Genomic DNA, 26,237 nt, shown 5'->3' on the forward strand with positions numbered 1-26,237 from the left:
GCCTCAGACCGCCAATGGCTTTGGGTCTGCCAACCCAACCACAGCTGGTGTTTTCGATGGCTGCCACAGCTTGGGAGTCCTTTCCAGGACAGTCAGAAACAATCCACACAGTAGATCTTGGCCAAGAAACGGATGCTCCTTTCTGTCCTGTCTACTCTGCCTCTGTCGCTTTCTGTCCTCACTTTTTCCTTCGTTATTCTTAGCTCCGATGGAATAGACAACAGCTACGAGCTTTTGCCAAGGAGACACGTTATTATAAACTCTGAGCCAACAAAGTCACCAATAAAATGCAGTCAAGCACTGAATGTACCTTCTGGCTCGAGTCACACTTGGGAACATGAGTTTGTAAATGACAAGGGGCGGGCACTTCCTACTAATAAATGGAGATGATTTTCCTTCCTATGGACAGAAGAAGCATCACCAGATGTGCCTTGTCCAGAAATATCTCTCCACGAGTCTACGAAGCACATCAGTCAACAGATGTGTGTCACTGGCACATGGCCAGGGCATCTCGTCATCTCTGGCCCTGAGTGTTCACAGGCAACAGGAGCCGTGTCTTCTGCCCTGCTGAGGGTGAAGGTAGAGGATCTCTATTTCCTAAAGAGCAGAGACTAAGTAGGTCTTAGTTATCTGGCACGAAGTGAGAGCTATGGGCTGAAGGAGGTGTGTTGGGATAATCTTTTTGTACATTGTGTGAAGGTGTATCACTGTCCTTCCTCACCTGCCTAGGGCACCTTCTGGTTGGCTTAATAAAGAGATGAATGGCCAATAGCTAGGCAGGAGAGGATAGGCGGGACTTCCAGAGAGAGAGAGGAACTCTGGGAAAGAATCTGAGGAAGGAGATTTGCCACCAAGACTCAGGGGAACTAGGGCATATGGTATTGAGAGGGTATTAAGCCATGTGGCCGAATGTAGATTAATATAAACGGGTTAAGTTTTAAAAGGTAGGTGGGAACCAGTCTAAGATAAGGCCAAGCTTTCATAATTAATAATAAGTCTCAGTTTCATTATTCAAGAGCTGATGGTTAAAAGCAAGCTGGGTTTATAAAGGTGCTCTTGAAATCTCCTTCCAATAGCTTCTCTAGCTCAGTGTGGTTCTAAAATTCCAACTACCTTCACTTCAGGACAACATAACCACACCACGGTGAGCAAGATATACCAGTGTAAGTTAGAATCAGTGGGTGGGAACCAGAGGGAAACTAGGATAGTCCCAGCCTCAAGGCATCCGCTAGCATCTGTGCCGATTACAACGGAGACAGGACTGAGCAGAAAAGCTGACAGCCCACACCTGAGCAACAGGCCAGGGTAACTCAATAATAATAAGATACGATACCATATGCACTTCTAATCTGATGCGGGAACAGGATCCCACCACTCCAGCAGCATTCTCGCCCAAAATATACATCATTCTGAGTGCCAGTGCGCTTACTCAGGAGCACTCTACAAAAGACCTGACCAACCCTCTACAGAAGGATCCAGGCTGAGGTATAACATGTGTGGGTTTCTGGGGTTGATCTTGTACTGCAGTAATGTACACTGATAACATGATGGGAAGCTCCCTATACTATTTTTCCAACTCTTCTAAACCTAAAATTATATATATATATATATATATATATATATATATATATATATACACACACACACACACAAATGTATGTATATGTGTATATACATAATTTTTTTAAATGACTAGAGCAACTCCTCTGGGACTTGTAAAGGGCATAACGACAAACGCTAGTTGTCACTGGTGTCATGGTATGTGTGTGTCCTCCATGTAGAGTAGCTCTGAGCACAGGACAATGACACTTTGATGGAGGCTATGTTTAGCACTGATAACCACCCCCCATAAACACACACACACACACACACACACACACACACACACACACCAGATTATCAGCAACCATCAGAAGAAACCCCTGGCCTGGGAGAGAAAGCTCTAGGTGGCAAGTGTTTGAGAGGAGGGACAGGCTAAGCGAGCCACTGCAGCCCAGAAAGAGCATCCAAGAGTGGTGACACTCAAGGAGAATGTTTGCCAGGGGAGCAGGCAGCCTGGCCCAAGGCTCCGATTCTTCCTTTGCAGCAAAGAAGTGGCTATCCCCTCCAGACCATGAGGGCCTGGCTAGGGTTCCAGAAGATGGATTTCCAAAGCACAACGCCTCCTGTCTCCTTCTCTAGGGGTGTGTACCGACAGTGGTCCCCGCCTCCTACTTGGCATGCTCCTTCGGCAGCTAGGTGGGAGTCACTGTGGCTACTCTGGGGTGGCCCTTCACACCAGGAAATCTGGGTCTCGCGCCTCGAGGCCACAGTCCTCCTGAGAAACGCTACACTGACAGACCCTTAGTAACTGAGAGGGACCCCGGGTGACATCTGCCCGGGGGTGTGGCGGTCTTTTTCCTAACAGGTCCCCAAATTACCTGTGATCCTGTTGGAAATGCTGAAGAGCCTGGAGGTCCTCTGTCGCTGCACAAATGGCTCCCGGTAGTAACGGTCCCCAAAGCACATGCCCAGGAGCTCTTTGCGCACCGTCTTGTTCCAGAGCCCATAGATGAGAGGGTGGCAGATGGCACTGGTGAAGGACAGCCATGTGGCCCAAGTCTCCAGGGCTGGGGAAACGTAGTTCTTTCCCCAGAGTGCCTCTGAGGTAATGACAACCATGTAGGGGCCCCAGGTGAGCATGAAGGCTCCCAGGACCACCAGAATGGTGATGAGGGCTTTGCACTGGTTAGCGGAGTAGACCACGCCTTGAAAAGCGTTCCTCCTGCTGCCCGAGGAGGAAGTGGAGGTACTGGAATTCTTCCTCCCACCCCTCTGCGTATCCTCCTCCACAATGACCACCGAGCCACAGTGTACTTTTCGGGCCTTGACCCTGGCCACACGGAAGATGAAGCCATAGCACACTAGCATGATGAGGAAGGGGAACAGGGCGCACCAGATCTGCCAGAAGACGGTGTAGCCAGGCTCCCGGTGCCACGCAGCCACGCACATCCACTTGAACTCATCGAACTCCACCGATGACCACCCAAAGAGCGGTGGCAGGCAGCCAATGAGAGAGTGAAGCCAGATGTAGACCAGAGCCATCACGGCTCGGTTCCCTGTGATCTTCATGGGGTACACCATTGGATACAGGACAGCATAGTAGCTAGAGAAAAGATGAGGGAGGTGAGAGACGACTGACAGGGAGGCAGAATGCCCTACTTGCTTGGGCGGGGACTCTTGTACTTCTCCCACATAACCTTTACGCTGTGAAGGATTCTGAAAAAGACACCTTCACCCAACCCTCCCAGACAAGCGACAGGCTACACAATGTCGCAGAGCTGGACACTAGCAAGGACATGGTCCGGTGTGCGGGTCAGCACATCAAAGCCTTCTTGTGTTTAAGAATTCAGCTATACTATAATATGGACTCACTCAGAAGTGGTATTTAGACATAGAGCAAAGAAAAACCAACCTACAGTCCACAACCCCAGAGAACCTAGACAACAAAGAGGACCCTAAGAGAGACATACAGGGGTTTTCACAGGAAGGTGAAAAAGACAAGATCTCCTGAAAAAATTGGGAGCATGGGGGGTCACGGGAGAGGGGAGAAGTGAAGAGGGGAGGAAAAAAAGGGGTGGAGAAAAATGCAAAGCTCAATAAAAACAATTAAAAAAAAAGAATTCAGCTATCCTTGAGGGCATCTTATTGCGTACTCAGCGATTCTCCTCAGGGACCACCCTCGTTTGCTTTTTATCCCTATGATAAACACCATAACCAATCAAAACAACTCAAGGAAAGGATTTATTTGGCTTACACTTCTGCATCACTATGAACATCTGGAAAACAGAGATTAATAGGGCTGTCTCGAAAGTGAGCTAAGCTAAATGCTGACACTACAAGGAAGATGTCTGGTTCACGACAGTTATGTAAACTGTGACAGGAAAAGTCATGACCAAGGCCATTATTTTCTATATTGCTTTAAAAAAAAACATTTTAGGCAGGGTCTCCTTTTTATGTAGCTCTGGCTGTCCTGGAACTCACTCTGTAGACCAGGTAGGCCTGGAACTCACAGAGATCCACCTGCCTCTCAGTCCAGAGTGCTGAAAGTAAAGGGATGCCCTTCCGCATGCAGCTTCATGCGTTTCTGATTCCTGTATCCTTCCCCCCTTTCCTCCCCTTGTCTCCCTATATCGCATACTACCATAAAGATGCAACTTGTCTAGTCAATTGACATTTTCAATCTACATTAATGTTTATTAATAAAAAATAAATAGTGCCTGCCATTCACATAGCTAAAGACACTAAATTTTCTTTTAATTCTTGGTTTTAGATTATTTTACTTTATGCACATGAGTGCTTTGTCTGAACAGATGTATGTGCATCACATGTATGCCTGATGCCTGAGGAGGTCAGAAGAGGGAGTCGGAACCCCTAGAGCTGGAGTTACAGACAGTTGTGAGCTGCCACGTGGGTGCTGGGAGTTGAACCTGGGTCCTCTGCAAGCGAAATAAGTACTCTTAACTACTGAGCAAGCTCTCCAGACCCAATTTTATTATTTTTTTTAATGACATAGCTTAGTCATAAAGATCTGGCCAGGCCACGGTGAAGCCATCTTGTGTTGATGGGAGAGATGAGCATTTCTTCAAGACAACCAGGTCTTGGTAAGTCTCCATCATCGTAAGGTGGCCCCTTCTCCACTCACAGCTGCTCCAGTGAATGACCTGGGGGCCAGGCTGTGAGGACTCCGCCTGTGTTCGAACCGATCACCTGGTTTCTGACCCCCAGACGCTACATCCTGTCATACACCCTGGGCACCTCTACCTCATTTTCTCTTGTCTTCCTCTGCATTCTCCCAGCACCCACAACATCCTGGCATCTTTTCCACAGCAGAACACTCCAGTTATCTGCAGCTCTATCCCCCCTTCAATACTGACTTCACAGCATGTTCACCCACCTTATTAGCTATGCATCCCCAGTACAAGTGCTCAATAATTGTTTACAAATGATAAACACAGCCCATTCCCTAAGGAGAAGGGATTGCCCTACTTCCTATATATGTGTGCAATCCTATTTACTGTTTAGGATATCACTCAAATGCTGCCCCTCCTTAAGCATTCACTGCCCTCACCCCAGCAGTAGTGACTCCTATTACACTAATATCAACACGCACAGTTGAATTTGTGCTACCAAGATGCTGCTCTGGTGGACAGTTTGGTGTCCAGGCCGTGCCTATAGGTTGCTACCCAAAGGCTGGGCCTTGAGCCTTTAGGGACATCCAGCAAATGCCCCCAGCGCTGGCACAGGCAAACTGCTGATGAGCATTCTGGTGGCCTGGGATTTGACATTCTCGCCTTCACTTAACTTGAGCCCAGAGTGAAGGAAGCAATTTGCATCTTCCTGGAGCTACCCCTGCGGACCGCTGACGCTATGATCAAGTGCAGACAGTGCTGCGTGGGCTCTGAGGACCAACTTTCACCTGCATCTGAGCTGCTTGGCCTCAAGCTACATGCCCCGGGACCCAAGAACTAGCCAAGAGATAACTGTTCAAAAACTATTTTTTAAAATGGAGAGTAAAATGCCAATGAGATCTGATTCTCTCTACTGCCAGCAAACTTCCAAGCTCTTTGTGTGTGTGTGTGTGTGTCTGTGTGTCTGTGTGCGTGTGTGTGTGTGCATGTGTGTGTGCTGTGTGTGTGTGCATGTGTGTGTGCTGTGTGTGTGTCTGTGTGCGTGTGTGTGCGTGTCTGTGTGCGTGTGTTTGCGTGTGTGTGTGTGTGTGTGTGTCTGTGTGTCTGTGTGCGTGTGTGTGTCTGTGTGCATGTGTGTGTGATGCAATCATCTTGGCACATCTGTCTAACTTTTGGAAAGCCCCTTGTCTTTCTCCAAGTATCTTGAAAGTGTGTTTCACTTTGACTGAAGAGACAGAAATTCCACAAATGGACAGGGTCACCTGAGCACTACAGGGAGCCATGCACCACCTAAATCCAGTACTAGGGTACTGAAAACTAAGTCAGAGTCCATTGCAGATACAGTAACACGTGACCACTAGTAGTACATTCTCCAAGGTTATGTTTATATGACATGTTATATGGAAAAGCAGAGCGTAGACCCACACATGTCATGAACCGATGGCAAAAACATGTACTGCTGGGCAGGAGAGATAGGCGGCTCTGTGCTTGCTACTCTTGCAAAGGACCCAGGGTTCAGTTCCCAGCAGCTATCCTGTGGGACTCACAACCACCTGTGACTCCAGATCCAGAGAATCCAACATCCTCTTCTAGCTTCTTTGGGCACCTGTACCTGCACACACACGCACACACACAGCACACACATGCACGCACACACATATAAACAGACACACAACACACATATGCATGCACACACATATACACACAGACACACAACACACAGGCACATAATTAAAAATGAGATAATTTTTTTTTAAGATATACTATAGGGCAGCCAGAGAGACTGCTCAATGGTTAAGAACACTTGTTGTTCTTGCAAAGGGACCTGGGTTTGGTTCACGGTACCCAGCTAGTGGTTTACAATGTTCATAGCTCCAGGTCTACGGATCTGATGCCCTCTTCTGGCCACTGCAGGCAAAACACTCATACACATAAAATATATAAATCTAAAAAATATATAAAAAAATAGTACTGCAGACAACTGAAAAGTAGTACTAGAGGCAAATACACGGGAAGCAGTCAGTAACGTCCCTGGCAGGCTGGACTGTGTCTATTCCATTCTTTTGATTTATGATGCTTTTATTACTGGGATAAATAGACATTTGGAAATGCTAATAAATTCATTTTGACTTATTCATTGTACATTCTCTACAAAGCCATGGGGAAAACAAAAATCCAGCTTTGGGGTCCAGCATTGCGGGACTCAGGGCAGCCAGTCCAACCCAAATAACCATGTTCCCAAGAGTCTGGAGACTTTGTGTCAGCCTGTGACAACATCTCTGACTAATGCCCTCTGTGTTTCCCTGACCCTCCCCCTAGTAACCTTCACAGTTTCCAGAAAAGCACACAGACCCTGACTTCACTCTCTTTGATTTCAAGATGTCCAGCTCGGCAGGGCAGTGGTGGCGTGCGTGCGCCTTTAATTCCAGCACTCGGGATGCAGAGACAGGAGGATCTCTATGAATTCAAGGCCAGCCTGATCTACGAGAGCTAGTTCCAGGAAAGGTTCCAAAGAGAAATTCTGTCTTGAAAAACCAAAAAAGAAAGAAAGAAAAAAAGAAGAAGAAGTGGAAGTCCAGCTCTTGTCTATGACGACTGAAACCACCCAATAACTGAGGGTTGGAACCTGCTGACAAGTCCCACTGACATGCGTATAGCTACACTGGCAGGACTCCGAGAACCTGAGGTGCAGCTAAGCAGTATGGCCATCAGCATCTGACCTCAGCCTCAGTTGCACCTCGGGCAGGGTCAATACAGACTGAGACGTGTGCTGGGCTTCTCCGGGTACCACCATTCCCTAGACTGTCTGCCTTCCCACTGCTCCCCCAGCCTGTCCTGGCCTGTCTTCACAGAACGAAAGAGTAAAGGGGGCTTTCGTTTGAGGTCCCAGTCAAGATGGGACAAAGGTCAAAGCAAGACCTGTCAAGCACACAGCAGGGAGGAGCGGCTGAGTCTGAAGACCGGACTCAGTTCCTACTCCAGCAATTCCGCTCTCCTTGGCCCTTGTTTCAAGTGTAAAACAAGAACTAGAGGTTCGGTGTGGAGCGGGGGGAGGGTTTGTCTTATTTTTTAAAGTAATGAACCTTCTTTTTTAAAAACAAAATAAAATAAAGTTTACAGCTGTGCATCACCAACAACAGGGATACATTCTGAGCCCTATCATTTGCTAATTTTGTTATGCAGAAGACATTACAGACTACTGATACAAAACTTAGATGTAAGACGTGCTGCACACCAAGCTACATGGTATCAAATAGACAATCTGTCGCCCACTGCCACAACATCGTACGTGGCACCTGACTATACATAAAATATAGACAGATACAATGAGAAAGGCTCTGGCTAAGGAGCTAAAGAGATAGAATTCAGTCCGCACACTAGAGGAAGAATCTTCTAGTGCCCTTCCCAGGAACAAACTCATCTGGAATGAGTGGACCAGAGATCCCTCACTCCATAAGTCATCAATTCTCCAAGTCTGATGCAAACTCACCGGTCGATGGCAATGACCCCGAGAGTGAGCATGCTGGCCGAGCTGATCAGCAGGTAGAGAAGAGCCGAGAAGTTGCACCAGACCACGCCAAAGATCCATTCCCTCCGGATGGAGCTAGTCACCACGAACGGCAGCACCAGCACGGACAGCAGGAAGTTGGACAGGGTCAGGCTGAAGACGAACTTGTTGCTGAGGGTCAGGAGGTAGGACTTCTTGTACAAAGTGACGACAATGACTAAGTTGCCCAGACAGACGAACACGGTGATGATGATGATGGCGATGAACTCGGCGACCACACCCCCTTCACCACCCTCCTCCGCTGCAGTGAGGTTGCTCAGCTCCTTCCTGTAGTCGAGGGAGGAGTTGAGGCTCATGGTCAGTGCCCCTCGGGATGCGGTGAGCAGAGCATGCTGGACGGCTGCGGAGAGAAGGCAGGAACAGGGGTGGGAGAGACTCATCAGACCACATCGCTGCACTTTAAGAAAGAGGGAGCCAAGGCTTAGCAGGGCTAAGTCCCAGTCCCGCACCCCACGCTGACCAACTGCTTGGAGCCTCTTGGGCAGTCTTCCCCATGAAACCTCTACAAGGCTTTTTGCTTGTTTGTTTGTTGCTTATTCTTTCCCTTTTTTTTTTTTTTTACATCTTGCTGACTCTGGAACAGACTATGATCTCCATCTAACTCCCAGTAGTAGCCTGGCACCATGAAGGGGCTGGGATGGCACACTTAGGATGTGAAGCCCGGCGGGAGGTTTTAGTTCATCAGGGATATACACTTCAGAGAGGATTAAGGAATCCTGCCTCTTCCTCTTTTCCTACTGACCGCTGTGAGGGAAGCAGGTCTCCTACACCATGTATGTCACTGTGAGGTGCAGCTTGTCACATGCCCCCAACCATGGGCCAATTGCCATCCCCCATTTGGACTAAAACCTCTGAAACTCTGAAGTAGAACATTGCTCATCCCCACCCCCACCCCTTACAAATTTCTCATCCAGGGCTGAGCACCGAGCCCAGCATCCTGCATATACCAGGCAAGCATCCAGCACTGAGCTATACCTAGCTGAAATCTGTACTTTAAACAAGCAGCCGGAGGGACAGACGGCTTGTCTTAAATATGCTCTGTGGGCCATTTTGCAGACTGCTGCTCTGGACCCTTGCTCCTTGGGGTGGGTTTTCAACTGGCAAAACTGTCATCAGGCAGGAGTTCCCAAGGGCTGAAGCCACCTGCGGCCACAAAATCGAAACCTACACTTTGACATCCCAGCTGACAGTGAGCCCATTAAATTTGACTGCAAGATTATCCGAATAACAATTCTGAGTTTCTGAGCAGGTTAATCAATCAGAGCTAATGCGGGAATAGGGTGATTGCACTCCTTATACATGGTGGAGGCAAGGAAGCGAGGAGGAGTTGTGGATGGGGACAGGAAGACACCATATTGGCCCACACAGACTTGACTGTCTACTAGGTAGGGTCCCTACCTCAGGAAACTGATGCAGGATCTCAGCTGAAATTCAAGGTTGACACATTTTAAGCATAAAATATGTAGACTAATGCTTCTCCAGAACTTTTTTTTACTTTAATCAGTCAAAAAAAATCCCAAAAAACAATAACCTCCCAGAGATCGCTTTTCCCATGTGCTCTCACTGTCCATGAACGGAAAGCACCGAAAAGAAAGGAAAGACAGCTTTCTATGAGGCAGACAACATCGCTGGAGACTAGGTCATCTCATGCAGCAGGAAGATGGTCCCTGCCTTCTCTGTCTAGGCACCCATGACACAGGGGCAGGAAATAAAGAAGCAGCCTTTCTAGTCACAGAAGCCCTGGAGTCAGCGAGCAAGCTCCCACTTCAGGGAATCCAACCTCAGCCATGCTGTCTACAGCAATCCGGGGAACCCGACCTCAGCCATGATGTCTACAGCAATCAGGGGAACCCGACCTCAGCCATGATGTCTACAGCAATCCGGGGAACCCTACCTCAGCCATGATGTCTACAGCAATCCGGGGAACCCTACCTCAGCCGTGATGTCTACAGCAATCCGGAGAACCCAACCACAGCCATGCTGTCTAGAGCAGTCCGGAGAACCCAACCACAGCCATGCTGTCTAGAGCAGTCCAGGGAACCCGACCTCAGCCATGATGTCTAGAGCAGTACTAAGTAACCCAGCCCTCATCCACGGGACAGCCTTCTTTCTTCTCATTATCTCTCCAGGTCTCAATCATTTGTCACCATGGTATCTGGAGCCTTTATTAAGATAAGATCCCCCCACCTTTTGTACTGGCTCACAGAATTCTACAACCCTTCTGATTCATAATTGAATACAACATTCTGCATATAGTCTAGCCAATGCCAAGTATAAAGAGTCAATCTTCTTCAGGATAAGGACCAATGACCGTCCAGTATTTACTCTAAGAATACATTTTTTGTAGCAATTATATCACCCTGTTGGGCTTATGTAAGCATGTTGTCAATTATTCTATGTAAAGTTTATAGAACAAAAATTACTGTGAAGGCAGATGTCCCCGGTCTTGAACATATGGAACTGATGCTTCTAAAGCTAAGTACAACCATTATTTCTACCAAAGCTCGCGCTGTGCGTGTCAGCCCAGTATTTCCAAGCCGCTAAGATATTCTGAATATTGATCCAGTCATGCAATGTCTTAGTTCCCCTGGGTTGTGTCATGAAGATGCTTTAAGGGTGTGCCGATTACAGGTACGTATTTCTGCAAGCTTCTTTCTGGTTTTCACCTTTAGCCGCCAAGCTGCAGATTTTGTTGCCTCTAAGTAAATTTATTAGCTGGCATCTCAAAACAAAGCCTTCATATAAGCATATCCTTCTTGAGTCGGCTGCAATACTATAATGTGATGGTTAAGAAAACAGACTTGAGATGGCCAGTTGTGACCCACACCTTTAATCCCAGCACTCGAGGGGCAGAGGCAGAAGGATCTCTCTGAGTTTGAGGCCAGCCTGGCCTACATAGGAAGTTCCATAGGGAGGCCACCTTTAATTTTTTTCCTCCTGTCTAATTGAACATGGAAACCCTTAAAGATGTAACTGGAGGGCAAGCTTTTACAAATGAGTAAGTCCTCAGACACAGACTTGGATTACATGTCCCTAGCTCCTGGCCAGGTCACTGCTATACAGTGGGTCACTGAATAACTTTGGTGGAGAATGGCTTTCATACTTTGTAAGAGAGTCAACATCATAAAGGCAGCCTCGGGGAGAATAAAAATGGATGCAAAGCTTCCAGCCCAGAAGATGAGACCAAGGAAGCCTCCACGGGTCCTATTAGCAAACTCGCCAGTGACTGCAAAATGAGGGAATTACAGCTGGCAGGGGTCCCTCAGGTCTCCCAGTCCAACCCTCCCCAAGAGGGAGAGGAGGAATGTGGGTGAGAGGTGCTCACCCAGGGAAATCCACATTTCTAGTCTCTGCCAGCAGGTCTGGAGTGGGCAGGCACAAGCCCCAGCAGATTCCTCCCCACTGGGACGTTAAAGAACCAGAGAGAGGATTCAGAAGGCCTCAGCCATCACAGGCTTCCTGGCTGAGAGCCAGCTCACCCAGAGGCCTGACAAGCCGGGGCCCATTGCATAGCAGCACATTCCAGTGTGACTCACATTTCAACTCTCCTGAGCACCCTCTGCTGCCAGACACAAAGGTGCTTCTGAGCTCGCACACCACTCTGACCAACAACCCAGTGCTCCTGACGGAACACAGGTCAATGCATGGTCAGCAATCGTCCCTGGCAGAGCTGAAGTCCCAGGAAGGCGGGCAGCTACTCCCCTTTACCTTTAAGGCCACAGATGTGAGGGTAGCTGCTCCCCACTGGGAGCTGCCTTTAGTCTAGTCACCCATTCCCAAAGACAGAAAACCATCAGCTGCCTTAGACTTCTGGCTACAGCCTTGACTCATCCAAAGCCAAACCTTGTCACTCAAGACAGAGATCAATATCCCTTTTTTATTAAAACACAAGGCCATGCTAGAGAGTGCAGAGATGGTATCTGTGAATGGTACAACCCAGTCTGTGTGATGATTCCAGCGCAAACACTCCGATACTTGAGCCACAGGACAGAATCGCCACTTCTCTCTTCCGTGATTCTAAATTTGGCTGTTTTGTGACCCTACCTCATAGTCTTCCCTAGAATTTTGGCTATGGCTGGCTTGCATTTCCTACTCCATCATTGCTGCCTGAGTCTGTGAGGACCAGGGGCTTAGGAGCTGAGACCACAGGCAGACTTCAACACCAGACCGCCCGGGGTAAATAAAACCTAGCCTTTCCACTTTAGAGCCACAACTATAGGTAAATCCACCGACTGCCGTTTCCTTGCCAATGAAATGACATAAATATTCCACATGCAGGAACTGTGAGGACGGAATTTGTGTCCAGCACCTATAACGTCTGGCACAAGCCTGCCTTTGCCAACAACTGTTTAGCCTCCTTCTACTTTGGAAACGAGCTGTCTTTCATTTTCACATTGGGACAAATCCAGCATCATCTCCAGCTCCAGAGGTCAGTCCCTGATTTAGGGTGAAGCTGCTCTCAGTTGCTGGTGTGGGGAATGACAGAACTCCAGGCTCAGGACTTTGGGTGAAAGTGTTAGGGACAGACCGTCAACCAAGGGGTTCTATCGTCTGACACAACAAGAGCGTTGCTTTGCATCAGCTGGTCACTCCGACGCCGTGTAGGCATGCCAGGAAATGAAGCTGAGGGTGAGTGCACTGTGTGGCGCCCGAGGGAGAGAAAGGGACAAGCTGTGGGCTAACCCATCTGCAAACGCTCATGCAAGCGCTGTGATTCTAAAATCTTGTTTTTCTCAGTTACCTACGCAGACTGTCCCTGCCCCCTACTTATGCAAATTTCCATACGTTTCTGTCACTTGAAACTCAGCCCTGACTAATTTCCTAACACATCACTATCTGCATTCAACATGTCAAGAGTCTACCTCTTTGCCAAGTTGACGCCAACTCTTCAGACACAGCTCTGCTACCTCAGCTGCCTTCTGGAAACTTCCTTATCCTTCTCTTCTTGGACTCATGAATTGCCCTTTCATGAAAGCACTGGAAAGCTGTTCAGTAGGGGTATCTATAGGGTCAGAAGAGCCACGTCACAGTCTGACCCGGGCTGGTTCGTGTGCTGTCAACTTGACGTGTGCTGGAATCATTTGGGAAGAGGGAACCTCAGCTGAGAAAATGTCTTCACCAGGGTGGCCTATGGGGAAGTCTATGAGACACTTCCCCAATTAATGATTGATGGAGGAGGGCCTAGCCCACTGGAGGTGGTGCCATCATGGCTTAGTGGTCCTGGGTGATATAAGAAAGCAGGCTGAGCAAACTACGAGGCGCAAGTCAGTAAGCAATGTTATTCCACAGCTTTTGCTTCAGTTCCTGTCTCCAGGTTCCTACCCTGCTTGAGTTTCTGCCCTGACTTCGCTTAATGATAGACTGTTACTTCCCTAAGTTACTTTTGCTCATGGTGTTTTATCGCAGCAATAGAAATCCTCAAATACCTCCCTGATTCCAGGTAGGCCCATCAAAGGACAGCTGGAGAGGCTGCAGAGAATAGGTGGGCACCGTGAGGATAAAGGAGGCAGGACTCGTAATACTACCCTAACAATGGGCTGCTAGACGGGACAAGACGGAAGTTGTCTGCTCTGGAGTTTAGCTGTAAAGAAAATAAGTTCGTTTTGGCAGAAAGTTCTTTCCTTTCCTTTCCTTCCCCTTTCTTTCTTTCTTTCTTTCTTTCTTTCTTTCTTTCTTTCTTTCTTTCTTTCTTTCTTTCAAAATGTATTTACTATGTGTAGTGTCCTGCCTGCTTGTATGTCTGTAGACCAGAAGAGGGCACCAGATCTCATTACAGATGGTTGTGAGCCCCCATGTGGTTGCTGGGAAGTGAACTCAGGACCCTTGGAAGAGTAGTCAGTGTTCTTAAGCTCTGAGCCATCTCTCCAGCCCCCCAGAAAGTTCTTTTCTGATAACTTTGGGTACTCCCTGAGTGAGGTCATGCTCATTTCCTCTTCCCAGCCTTCCCAGAGCTAGTCTCTCCCTCTAAGATGGGACTTTCCCCTTCATCCCTACCCCACATATTCTACGACCCATTTTAGGAAGCACTGACCAGCCTGAAAGCTAGGACCACAGACATTTAAGGGAACGACGTGAGATGCTCAGATACCCCAGGTGAGGAACGATTCCAAAGCATCACTTCAAACAAGCCCCCGAGAGGTCACTGTGCTCTTTTCATCAACCTCCCAGAGGCTCGTCATTTGTGCACAAAGCACCTATGTACATCAATCACAGCAGCTGGGGGTGAGTGGAGCCAGGGAGAAGGTTCTAATAACCACCTTGTTTGTACTTCAGATAACTGAAAGGAGTGTCCCACCCACAAACTAGGCCACACAGCTCGACAGCAGTCAGAAAGGAAACACAGGGTCCCTGGTCTCCATACCTATGCTCTGGCAGCCCCATGAAAGTCAGTCTAAAGATAGCAGGGACAGGAAAATGATCTCAGTCACCCTGGGCAGACGTGCCCCCACTGGCCTTCCCAGAGTTGGCTACACTGTTCAGTGCTTTGTTTGGCTCCCCCACTGGGTCCCACAAAGCTAGTCATGTGCTTTTTCAGAACCTCTTGGTGTGAATTAGATCTGCAATCTGGTCGCTTGGGAAAATACATCAAGGGAAAGAAAGGAGCAAGCATGGGAACCCCCATGACCTTGTGGTCTCCTTCTGAATTCTGAATTTGCTGGCAGAAACACTGTCAGCAACACTTTGCAGCATCCTTCGACACTAAGCTGGGAGTCTGTGGTTTAGGGGTCTTTGCTAGCTTCTGCCACGACGACCCTCTCTATGAGGGCATAAGAAGTGTGCCAGCTCAGTATCTGCCCAGACTCAGGCTCTTGACTTGCTACTTAACCTCTCTGGACATCGGTTTCCATCTGTAAAGTAGAGGAGAAAGGAGTGCCTGTTCTAGGGCTTGTCAGTGAGTCCATATTTGTACAGTTCCTAAAATAGTGCTGGGTCCATATAAATACTCATGCAGGAAAACAGGAAATGGGCTGAGAAAAGTTAACTTAAAGGTGACCTTGAACCCATCCACGCACCATAACACATGAGAGTCTACCTGGTCTAGCCTCGGCTCATTTCACACATCTCACACATGCACCACCACTGCACAGATTCCGCAGCTGGGCTGTGAGCTTTCTGCTTTCAAGTTGCTCTGGTTGACGCTTACCGCCTACTTGGAATATTCTCCCTGTCTGGGGAATGAGTGACTACAGGGTTAATAATCTTTAATAAATCTGTTTGTCAAATAACTTCATTGAAAGAGAAGAAGCAAACTAATACATAGGAGGAGATTGAGCGTTTGGGATAATGAAAAAAAAATACACGAATTCATGACATTGAATTCATGACAAGGATATCATGGACAGGATACCAAAGGCATAGGCCACAGTGAGAGAGAGAGACAGAAACAACCACGCTCTGTCTCTTCCTCCACCCCCCCCCCCGCCATCTCTCTGTGTGAGAGAGAGATAGACAGATACAGAGAAATAGACAAATTCTATTTCCTAAACTTTTTAAAAACTATATGCATCCAAAATATCCACCCTCCCCCTCCAGGCATGGTTTCTCTGTGTAGCAGCCCTCGCTCTCCTGGAACTCACTTTGTAGATCCTACTCAGAGAGATCCACCCATCTCTGCCTCCAGAGTGCTGGGATTAAAGATGTGCACCACTATGCCTGGCTGATATATTCACTTTTTACTCAACATAATAAAAAGGTATCCCACAGAAGTGGAGAAAATTATGTATCTGATAGGGCATTAATATTCAAAATATATAACAGACACCTAAAACTCCAGGAATAAAAATGCAAACAACCTAAGTGGAAAACAGGCAAAAGACTTGAACAGTGTTTCTGCAAAGAAAGCAAGCAGCTAGCAGCAAATGCTCAACATCACCAATAAGTTACAGAACCACAAAGAGATCTTCCACTCGTTCACAAACAGAAATGGAGAACACAAGTGTCGGTGACGAAATGACGTGGCGAACTGTACCTCTCTGGGCACGGTGCTGCACACCCTTAATCCCAGCACTGGGGAGCCAGAGGCCGGGGGATTTCTGTGCGTTCAAGGCTAGCCTGCTCCACACCTGAGTTCCAGACCATTGAAGCTGACACAATGAAACTCTGTTTCCAAATAATAATAGCTACTTGGAAATTAATTTAAATTAAATTTGGAAAAAAAACATTTAAAGAAATAAAAAGAAAAATGGGCCTTGCAGACTACTGGTGAAGGGTGTGAAATGGTAGCACCAGTGTAGAAAACAGTTCCTAAAAACTTAGTGCAGGGGCTGGAGAGATGGCTCAGTGGTTAAGAGCACTGACTTGTTCTTCCAGAGGACTCGGGTTCAATTCCCAGCACCCACGTGGCAGCTCACAACTGTCTGTAACTCCAAGATCTGACACCCTCACAGAGAGATACATGCAGGCAAAATATCAATGTATGTAAAATTAAATAAGTAAATAAATGTTTTAAAAGAAAACACCTTAGTGCAGAGCATTACTGGATGATCCAGCAACCCCACTGCTGGGTATGTATGCCAAAGAGCTGAAAGCAAGACCTGCAAGATGGATCCACGGGTAAAGGCATGTGCATCACATGTCTGCTACCTGCGTTCTATTCCGGGAACCCACGTAAGGTGGAAGGAGAAAACCAACTCCACAAGGCTCTCCTCCGTGCTCCACACACACGCCATGATCCGCGTGACTAATGATGACACTAAGAAGAACAGAAGACAGAGTCTCCAAGAGATTGGTGCTTCCATGTTCCAAACAGCCGTATGCACAACAGCTAAGACATGGAAGCCACCCAAATGCCCACTAATGTACTAATACGTAAGTAAAACATCGTGTGCTACAATATTTGATTCAGACTTAAGATACTACAGCACAGATTCCGCCAAGGACACTGTAGATGGGCAGGCTAATCACAGGAGCCAGTTCGTCTGTGACTCTGCTTATATGATGTGTGCAGGGTGTGTGCAGCAGATTAAAAAGTAGCCAGCCTGGGCTACTCAGGAAGTCTCTGTCTCCAAAGAAAGAAAAAAAAAATCCTGAAAACAGCAGGCAGAATGGTGGCTGCCAGGATTCGAGAAGACAGGTAGGGGTCGTCAATCACTGCTCAGTGGGTCCAGGTTTCACTGCCACCCAAGTTCTACAGGGGCGGACGGAAGGACCGCACAACAATGTGCACAGAGTTGCTACCTCAGGACTGCACCAAGAAACAACCAGGACGGTAAATCTTAGGCCACGTGCATTGGTGTATTTAGCCACAATAAAAACTTCTTTAAGAATCTGTCCATCTTCACCTTAACTTTGCTGTCTCACAAAGTGAGGGATGTCATAAAGAAATAAAAAAAAAAAAAGTCTGGGGCTGGAAGACAGCTCAGCAGTTCAGAGGAGCTGGCTTCCAGAACCCCAAGTTTGGTTTCTAAGTGGCTCACAACCCCCCGTAATTCCAGCTCCAGGGATCCAACACCTTCTCCACGACTCCAAGGCCGAGTCTCTCGATGAAATGGTACCCTGTATCTCGGACACTGGAGTGAGTTATAAGGTAAAAATAAAACTCAGCTTCAAGTTAAAAATGTGTTTACTGCTTCTGTTGTGTCTGGTTGGAAAGTCTGAGGAACACTCAGTCCCATGCCAAGCTGTCGTCTCGGAAGGGAACGTTTAGTGGCCCCTTTCCCAGGCCTGGCTAGCAACAGTCCTAGCTGCCTTCAGACTGCACAGGTTTACCAGTCAGCATGGGCACTGAAAAGTCAGAAAAGTCCGTCTCGGCCTCCCCTAGACTCACATACAGGCAGGGGAGGACGTAAGGAAGACCGCTCACTCCAGAGACCCAGGACCAAGCGCTTCCGGGAAACAGAAGGTTCTGGCCACCCCACGACAGGGAACACCTTCCCTAGAGTGTCACTCCCAGATGCCCACCAGCCAAGCATCCTTCTCCTGCTAGATATTCCAGCCTGGTCCACGTGATTCCTCCGAGTGGGAGAAGGGCAAAATGCCAGATCCTTCACATGAGGTTCAGACCATGCCCCCCAAACAGGAATCCCAGCAAAACCGAAAGGCAAAACTATGTCAGACCAGGTCAGAACGGTCCAAGGCCATTCTAAGTCAACCCGATGTTGTTGCCAGAAGTGACCGTGATGAGTCAACAGGCAACTGGACCGAGATCTCTTAGAAGTCCCAGAATGGATGGAGAGACATCAGTGACGCCCCCAAGAGCTGCAGACTCCTACATCCCACTGCCCACCCAACATCTCCACTCTCCTGTCACAGTCCAAACGGCCGATGTTCTCCATCATCTCATGTGAAGCACCCCTATCCTTACAGGTGCTCAGAGCCTCGTCTTAAAGTCACTCCCAATTCTTCGCATCCTCTCCTGTCCCAAATCTAGTCTATCTGGGGGCCTGGCTCCCCATCTGGAATGTATTCAGAATTCCTCCATGACTTGCTGTAGCTCAGTGCCCATCACTCTGCTCCAGGCACATGAGAGCTAGAGACATAGTTCAGTCAGTAAATGTACTTTGACCAAGCAAGCAAGAGGACTGGAGCTTAGTCCCTAGAGCCCATATAAAACAGCGGGTGTGGAGATACTTCTCTGCAACCACAGTGCAGGGTGGGTGGAAACAGGAGATCCCTAGAACTCACTGGCCAGATAGGGTAGCCAACCAGTAAGTAGCAGGGTCAGTGACTCCTTACCTCAAAACACAAGGCAGAGGGTGGGTGAGATAACTCAGCAGGTAATGGCACTTGCCACCAAGCCTGACAACCTTAGTTTGATTCCCTAACCACTTGGTAGAAGAGATAATCCACACACAAATAATAAATTACAATTAAAAATACTTTTTTTAAAAAAAAAGATAAAGTAGAGTATGATTGAAGAAGAGTCCAGATGTTGACTTCTGGCCTCCATTCATTGATTTAAAAGGAACAGATTTAGCGATGGCTTTCAATCCTTTTCCCGTTTTCCTAAGGAAACTCAAACCCAATGTTCAAAGGAGAGCCAATTTTTAAGCATGTGGCTGGAAGTCCCACACAACGCAGACAGCTTGAAATAGTGAAGTCTCATTAACTGTGCAGCCACAGCACCTGGCCACAGCTAGACAACTCCTTCTTGGTTAATTCTCTGCAGGGAAGTTCCCTTGCTGAGAAAAGCAACCCAACCTGATACACAGAGAGAGATGCCAAGGAAGTCAAGCTGCGGTGTGGCTGTTACACAGCCATCCAACGGCTAGTAAGAACAGGGGCCGGGGCAGCCACTCATTCTCCCATTCTGTTTTCATTCATCCTTGTCTCATCATCCTCAACCCTTCCCCCCAGTGCAAAAGACCTTAACTTGTTCACCCTTTCCCATGGTAACTCTAAACATACAAGGAGAATGTAACCATCAAAGAGCGCACACTCCAGTAGCAATTTCCAAAACTGCACTTAAAGACCAGCTTACCCCCTGGAATGCTTCATTCTGGACAGCTGAGTTTTTTGACCTGGTAAAATGTTATCAAGAGCATGCTAACTCTTTCTAGTAAGCCTTTCAGCAAAATACATGCAATCCATCCTACTTTTCCACGTTCTATCGTATATGTATGGGTGTTTTGTCTGCATGCATGTCTGTGCACCATGTATGTGCCTGATGCCAGAGTACACCAGAGAGGGCATCAGATCCCTTGGAATGAGAGTTACAGAGAGTTGTGAACTGCCGTGTGAGTGCCGGCAATTAAACCTAGGTCCTCTGGAAGAGCAGCCAGTGCTCTTAACCACTGAGCCACCCTCCTGTCCCTTTTCCCTATATTTTAAAACAGATTACATAAGACATAAATCCCCTCAATACATGGGCTTAGAAATCAATTCCAACGCTATCACTTGCTTTTGAAACCTCCAAGATTGCTAGCGTCACAATTGATCAGCTAGTGGGTTATGACACTGTCACATGAGCTGAAACTCTGCTTCTCCATGACATTGACAGAGGTCATATTATATCCTTAAACACCAACCATGCCAGTGAGTTTCTCCTGTCAACTTGACACAGCTTAGAATCACCAGGGAAGAGGAACCTCAGTTGAGGAAGTGCTTGAGGAACGACTTAGATCAGATAGACCTGTGATCATGTCTGTGAGAGACAAGGTCCTTCCTGCTGTGTGCAGCCCCTTTCCTGCGATGGGGGCCTGGACCATAAGAGAAGGCTAGCTGAATGGGAGTGGGTGAGTGAGCCAGAAAGAGAGAGCCAGCAATTCGTGTTCTTCTATGGTTCCTATCCTGACTTCTGGGATCTGGACATGTAAGCAAACAAAGACCTCTGTCCTCCCCAAGCTGCTTTTGTGGTGGCGTTGGTCACAGCGACAGAAGAGCAAACTAGAACACCTGGTGACTTGCAAATTCTTTTTTATGCTTTCAGCTTGCTCTGCTAACCTTTAGCCCTCCGTTTTCCCATATTCAACCTGCAATTCCCCTGCCGAGTTCACTAACAGCGTGTTTAGAAGAGTTAGTGACTTCCACATGCAAGGCCAGCGGGATGCACTCTGTCTCCTAGGAACCACTTCCACCAGTGTCTTTGAGGTGAGCTGATTTTCTCCTGGGCAGGGCCATGATAAATGAGGTGGCTCAGGCTAACAGTAGCATGTTCCGGACACATGGGACCCTTGAAAACAGCCTGAGCTCAGAATTTGGCTTTAATAATTTGTAAGTAATATGTGGAAACTGCTGGATTTGAAAGCAAGGTTGCTGAGTCCGACTGGATTTCACCCACTGGAATGAATTACGTTCAATTACACCGACTGGGCTGTTCCAAAAGGCCAAACCGGAGAAAGCTGTTTTCTGCAGAGACCGTAGGGATCCATGCAGAAGGTCTGAGCAGCCTGTATGAGGAAGAATGCCGCTGTTCTGGGCTACCGTACTCCCCTTAATTTACTTTATATAAAATACCGTACTTCACATTCTCTGAGTGATCATTCAGTGGTGGTCACTGGGAGGGGTCCTCCCAACCAAGTGTGCCCTGAGCACTAACCAAGGACCAAATAAGGGATATTACAATCAATGTCTTTGTGGTCAAGGAAATCCAAATGCATTTTTCACATGGTAATTAATTCACAGTAGCTTTTTGTTCTTAGGCGTGTCTTCCAGTTGAAGAGATAATAAAAGGGCAAGGGAGGATTCCTGTGGGCTGGGGAAGCCATTCCTGTGCCCCAGGCCAGGGCCTCCTCAGCATCACTTAATACCACTTATTTGAACAGCATGTAACTCAAGGCCCGACTAACACTCAAGCTAAACTCTGAAGAAGCCGTTCTGGAACATTCTGCCCCTACCATAGTTGTTACCACCAAACCTACACTTTTCCTGTTACATTTTAACTGTCTCTTCAGGCGTGGATCCCTGTACAACACAAAGGATTCTTTTGTTTTGGCTTTTTTTTTTTTTAAGAGAGGTTATGTTCCTTTCCAGGTGGCTAACAAATGTCCCCTGAGCGTCTTCTACGTTCTCAACTGGCTTTGAGAAGATAAATATTTTGCATTTCCCCCATACACTTTCTTATGGATTAAACATGAAGCATCTCCCTAGCAGACTCATGTGTTGAGGACATGACTTCCAAAGCAACATTGAGATATTTCAGGAAGGGACCGGATCACACATAAAGGCAATGACCTAGTCAGTAAATGAATTCACTGATGAACTCATAATTTAATGAACTGCCGCGAAGTTGTAGAAAATGTGGGAGGGGACACCTGATTAGAAGTAGGACCTTGGCTGGGTGGTGGTGGTGGTGCACACCTTTAATCCCAGCACTTGGGAGGCAGAGGCAGGTGGATCTACGGAGCTAGTTCCAGGACAACTAGAACTGTTACACAGAGAAACCCTGTCTTGAAAAACCAAAAAAAAAAAAAAAAAAAGAAAGAAAAAAAAGAAAAAAAAAAGGACATCACTGGGAAGAGTACTTTTTAGAGGCCCCACCTCCCACCCTTTACCCCACCCCACCATCCCATTCCTCTTCCTCCTCTCAGCCATCAAGAGATAACCAGTTCACTGCAATCTACCCATCATCAAGGTCTTCCCCATGACAGGCTTGGAAACAATGGAACCAGCATATCATATGGAGGACCCTCTTGAGCCATGAGCCGAAACGCCTTCCCTTTCTTAAGCTCAGGTATCTGTCATAGTGACCAAACCCACACTGATATCCACTTAGACCCGGTAACCAAGGGAAGAACACGGACTTTGGAGTCCTCACCCAACCTAGGTCTGGGCTTTGGTGCTCTTGTCTGTGGACCTCTCTGAGTCTCAACTCCTCCACGAGGAAGAGAGGAAATGAACTGACTTCGTATGCTTGCCAAAGGGTACATCTGGGGAACCATGGGTAAAAGCAGCTGGCAGAATGGCTACCAAGGTAAACTCTAAAATGTCTATTTAAATGAAGGCATGAAAGATTTAATTCCCTCCCACTTCAAATGTGATGAAAGCCAGCTGATTACTTAACTAGATGAAATGGATGTAAGGCAGAAGAAGGCCAAACAAAAACTTCCCCGGCTCCGTTAGGGATTCAAGGCCCTGAGATGGAAGCTATGGGCTGAATAGTACTTCCAGTAGTGAACGGTTAGCACTTGGCATCCAATCACCTACTTGCTACAGCAAAGTCTGGATCACAGGTACTTCTAAACGTATCTCTACTTGTGACTACGGGTGGCCATGTCCCCTGCTTCCTTTACCTCACAAGCCCTTCTCTTCAAGAGTGAACATCCCCTGTGTAAGCAATAAAGCTCACAGAGATGTCAGTGAAGCGAATCAGGATGGCTGGGGAAAGCAGACATCTCAGGTAACTGTCCAGCTCAACCACTACTCCAGGAGAGGGGATTTTGCGCCCTCTGCAGGGAACACCTGGAACTGCCAGGAGGCGTTTTGGAGTTGCCACACCATTGGGAGATGCTGCCTGCCAATCAGGAAAGGGTCTTTGTTGGATGAGCAGATCAGCCCCTCAACAAAGAATAGCTGATCAAAAATGTCATGTGGAGATGGAAGACTCCTGTCCTGTAGGAGCAATATCTCTTGCTGTGTGTATGTTTACTAAACGGATTAAGAAAAAAAAACAAACAACTTACACACACACACACACACACACACACACACACACAGAGAGAGAGAGAGAGAGAGAATGTAAGGTAGTAAGAAATGAGGGCTATGCGCAGAAGACAAAAACAGTTACTTGTATTAAAAGCAAACAACGATTACATGTTAATGAAGTTTTACCCTCAATTATATTTTTACTGATTATCCTCACAGAGCTAAGCAAACTAATTAAGCCCATACTGCTAAAATGACAATATTGTTGCATTTAACATTTATTGATTCCTTGAGAATTTCATAAATGTAATAGTATAATAAATATTGTCCTTATATTTTTGAGACAGGGACTCACTGCATAACCCCAGCTGACCAAGAGCTCACTATGTAGACCAGACTGGCCTCAAACTCAGAGATCCACCTGCCTCTACCTACTGAGTGCTGGGATTAAAGGAATGTGCCACTAAGCCTGGCCTTAGCAATATTATTTTTAAATGGCTCACAAGTATATATCTTCTCTGGTGGACTATATATGAAACAGATAGATACCTAAAGAACACAGGATGTCCCCTCTCTCCTCCCTCACCAGCCACACCGCTGCAGGTTTCTGGACGCTCCTATCAAATCCTCCACTCGACTTTCTCCTTGTCATTCCTCACCAAAGATCGTCTGCTTGGCTGTAACCCACAGAAGCAAGACACGATCAAGTTTACAAGGGGGTGGGACACAGCAGTAAATAATAATATGTAAAATAATCCCAGGTGGTGAGAAGTGCAATGGAGAAAAATGAAACCGGGTCCATTCATCTGTTTTCTCTTGCTGTAGTGAACTACCTCAAACTGCCTACTTTCTAAGGAAAAGTTTGTTCAGCTCATGGTTTTAGAGGTCGAAACTCTAAACACCCTCTGACTGCATCACATCGTGGCAGACAGCATCCGGGAGGGAGTATGTGTGAGAAGCCGTGAGAGATCACACAGCAAGGCAGGAAGCCAGTCCTCGGAAGGCATCAGAGCTTACTGGTCTATAACTCACTCTTGAAGGTGCTGGGAAGCAAGCTTGGATGCTCAGGAAGAACAGCAAATGAACTTTAGAAATGGCCATCTCTCTAGACCCAAGGGTCCTTTAGATAATTTTCCTCTCCATATGCGCACTGTCTCTATCACTTAACCTTCGCTAGTTAACTCTCCATCTTTACCCTGGGGACCAGACTCACATCCACCACCCTTAATGTTTTCTCCCATATACGACACATCCAAGCACCTCAGGTATGACATATACAAAAACCAGAATTCACCATCTCGGCTCTCACCATCCCCACACACGATTCTTCACGTTTCTCCACTAGGTAGAACACCACTAATCACCCCTCTTTTCTCGCCCTTCCTTCCTTCCTTCCTTCCTTCCTTCCTTCCTTCCTTCCTTCCTTCCTTCTTTCCTTCCTTCCTCCCTCCCTCCCTCCCTCCCTTCCTTCCTTCCTTTCTGGTTTTTAATTTTTGGTTTTTCAAGACAGGGTTTCTCTATGTAACAGTCCTGGCTGTCCTGGAACTCATTTTGTAGACCGGCTGGCCTCAAACACATGGAAATCTGTCAGCCTCTGCCTCCCGAGTGCTGGGATTAAAGACGTGTGCCACCACTGCCTGGCCTCACTCCCTCTCTTAAGACAGAAACCTAAGGCTAGAGATGTACTTCAATTAGTAGAGTGCTTGCCTGCACCCAGACTCCATCACCAGCACTAAATAAAGCATTTATGGTAAAATACACCCATAATCCCAGGCCTGGGAAAGTGCATGCAGGAGAACCCAGAGACTTTCTGTGTTACACAAGGAGTTCACGCCCATCCTGGGCTAGAGACACTACCTTTTTAAAAAAGTAGCATGTGCTGGAGAGAGGACTCAGCAGTTAAAATCACGTGATGTTCTTGCAGTGGACCTGGGTTCAGTTCCCAGCACCTACACCAGGCAGCTCACAGTCCCCCATAAGTCCAGTTCCAGGGGCTCTAATGCTGTTTTCCAGCCTCTGAGGCCATCTGGCCACACATGTGCTACACATACAGACGTGCCAGCGTATACACATAAAATTTTTAAAAATTAGAAAAAAAGACAAAACCAGAAAACTAGCACATTTGCAACTGCTCTTGCCAAATAATCCTGATATCTGGATATTTGGCGATAGCTCTGACTGAGACTCAGGCAGTGCAATCCTGGGCCAGTGAATGAGCATGTGCAAGCCTTAGATTTCCATCCAGTGCAGAGAGAGAGAGAGGATGCACATGTGTGTGTGTGTGTTGATAAATGTTGATCTGCTCCATCCCTGTGGCAGACATCCTGTGCATCACTAAAGCCTACCTCAGAACTTCATCCTCACTGTCATTACCCATCTCAGAGTGCCACCCTCTTCCCCCTAGGTTACTATGAGACATTTCCATCCCATCTTCTTATCTCTGATCTCGCCCCCATTCCAATCTGTCCTTCCCACTCTGCCAGATTGATGGTTCCGCACATAGGCCTGGCCACGTCACGTGATTCCCACACCTGCAGGCTTTAGATTCATTAGCGGATGTCCTCCACCTCTGCCACCCCAAGTCACTCCCAGCTCTCCAGACAGCGCCGCTGCCCAGCTCTGTGCCCGAACAATGTCCCCATTGCCCACCACACCCTTGCTCCCACTTTGCCTGCCCAAGAAAAGCACACCCTTAAGACTTGGTGAGAAATATCCCTTTAAAAGGCAAAGAAAATAGAGATTGGCTAAAGAGACTCATGGACAGATACAAACCCTGACCACAGAGATGACAGAAGAGAGGGAAACCGAGGAAAGGAGAAATCAGTAATTTTGTGTGTACCCCCTCCCCAGGGCTGGAACCGTTTTCCAGCATGCTAGGTAAGTGCTCTGCCATTGAGCTACATTTACAGTCCTGGAATGTGTGTGTGTGCGCGCACACACATGCTCACATATATACACACACATATACATATATACAC

At 47.4% G+C, this 26,237-nt stretch overlaps 1 protein-coding gene across 2 annotated transcripts in view; it reads right to left on the reverse strand.

Annotated features, from left to right (window-relative positions):
• Positions 1 to 26,237, reverse strand: part of Gpr161 (G protein-coupled receptor 161) — a 44,195-nt gene that overhangs the window by 12,484 nt on the left and 5,474 nt on the right. For both annotated transcript variants that reach the window (XM_087906327.1, XM_048421294.3), the window contains exons 2-3: positions 8,161 to 8,578; positions 2,421 to 3,145 (exon numbers count right to left, since the gene is read on the reverse strand). In XM_087906327.1, coding sequence (XP_087762453.1) covers positions 2,421 to 3,145; positions 8,161 to 8,534 — 1,099 coding nt within the window. In that variant the 5' untranslated portion in view covers positions 8,535 to 8,578. The remainder of the gene's footprint in view (positions 1 to 2,420; positions 3,146 to 8,160; positions 8,579 to 26,237) is intronic.

This window comes from Myodes glareolus, chromosome 5 (assembly GCF_982192425.1).
Source record: "Myodes glareolus chromosome 5, mMyoGla1.1, whole genome shotgun sequence".
NCBI lineage: Eukaryota > Metazoa > Chordata > Mammalia > Rodentia > Cricetidae > Myodes > Myodes glareolus.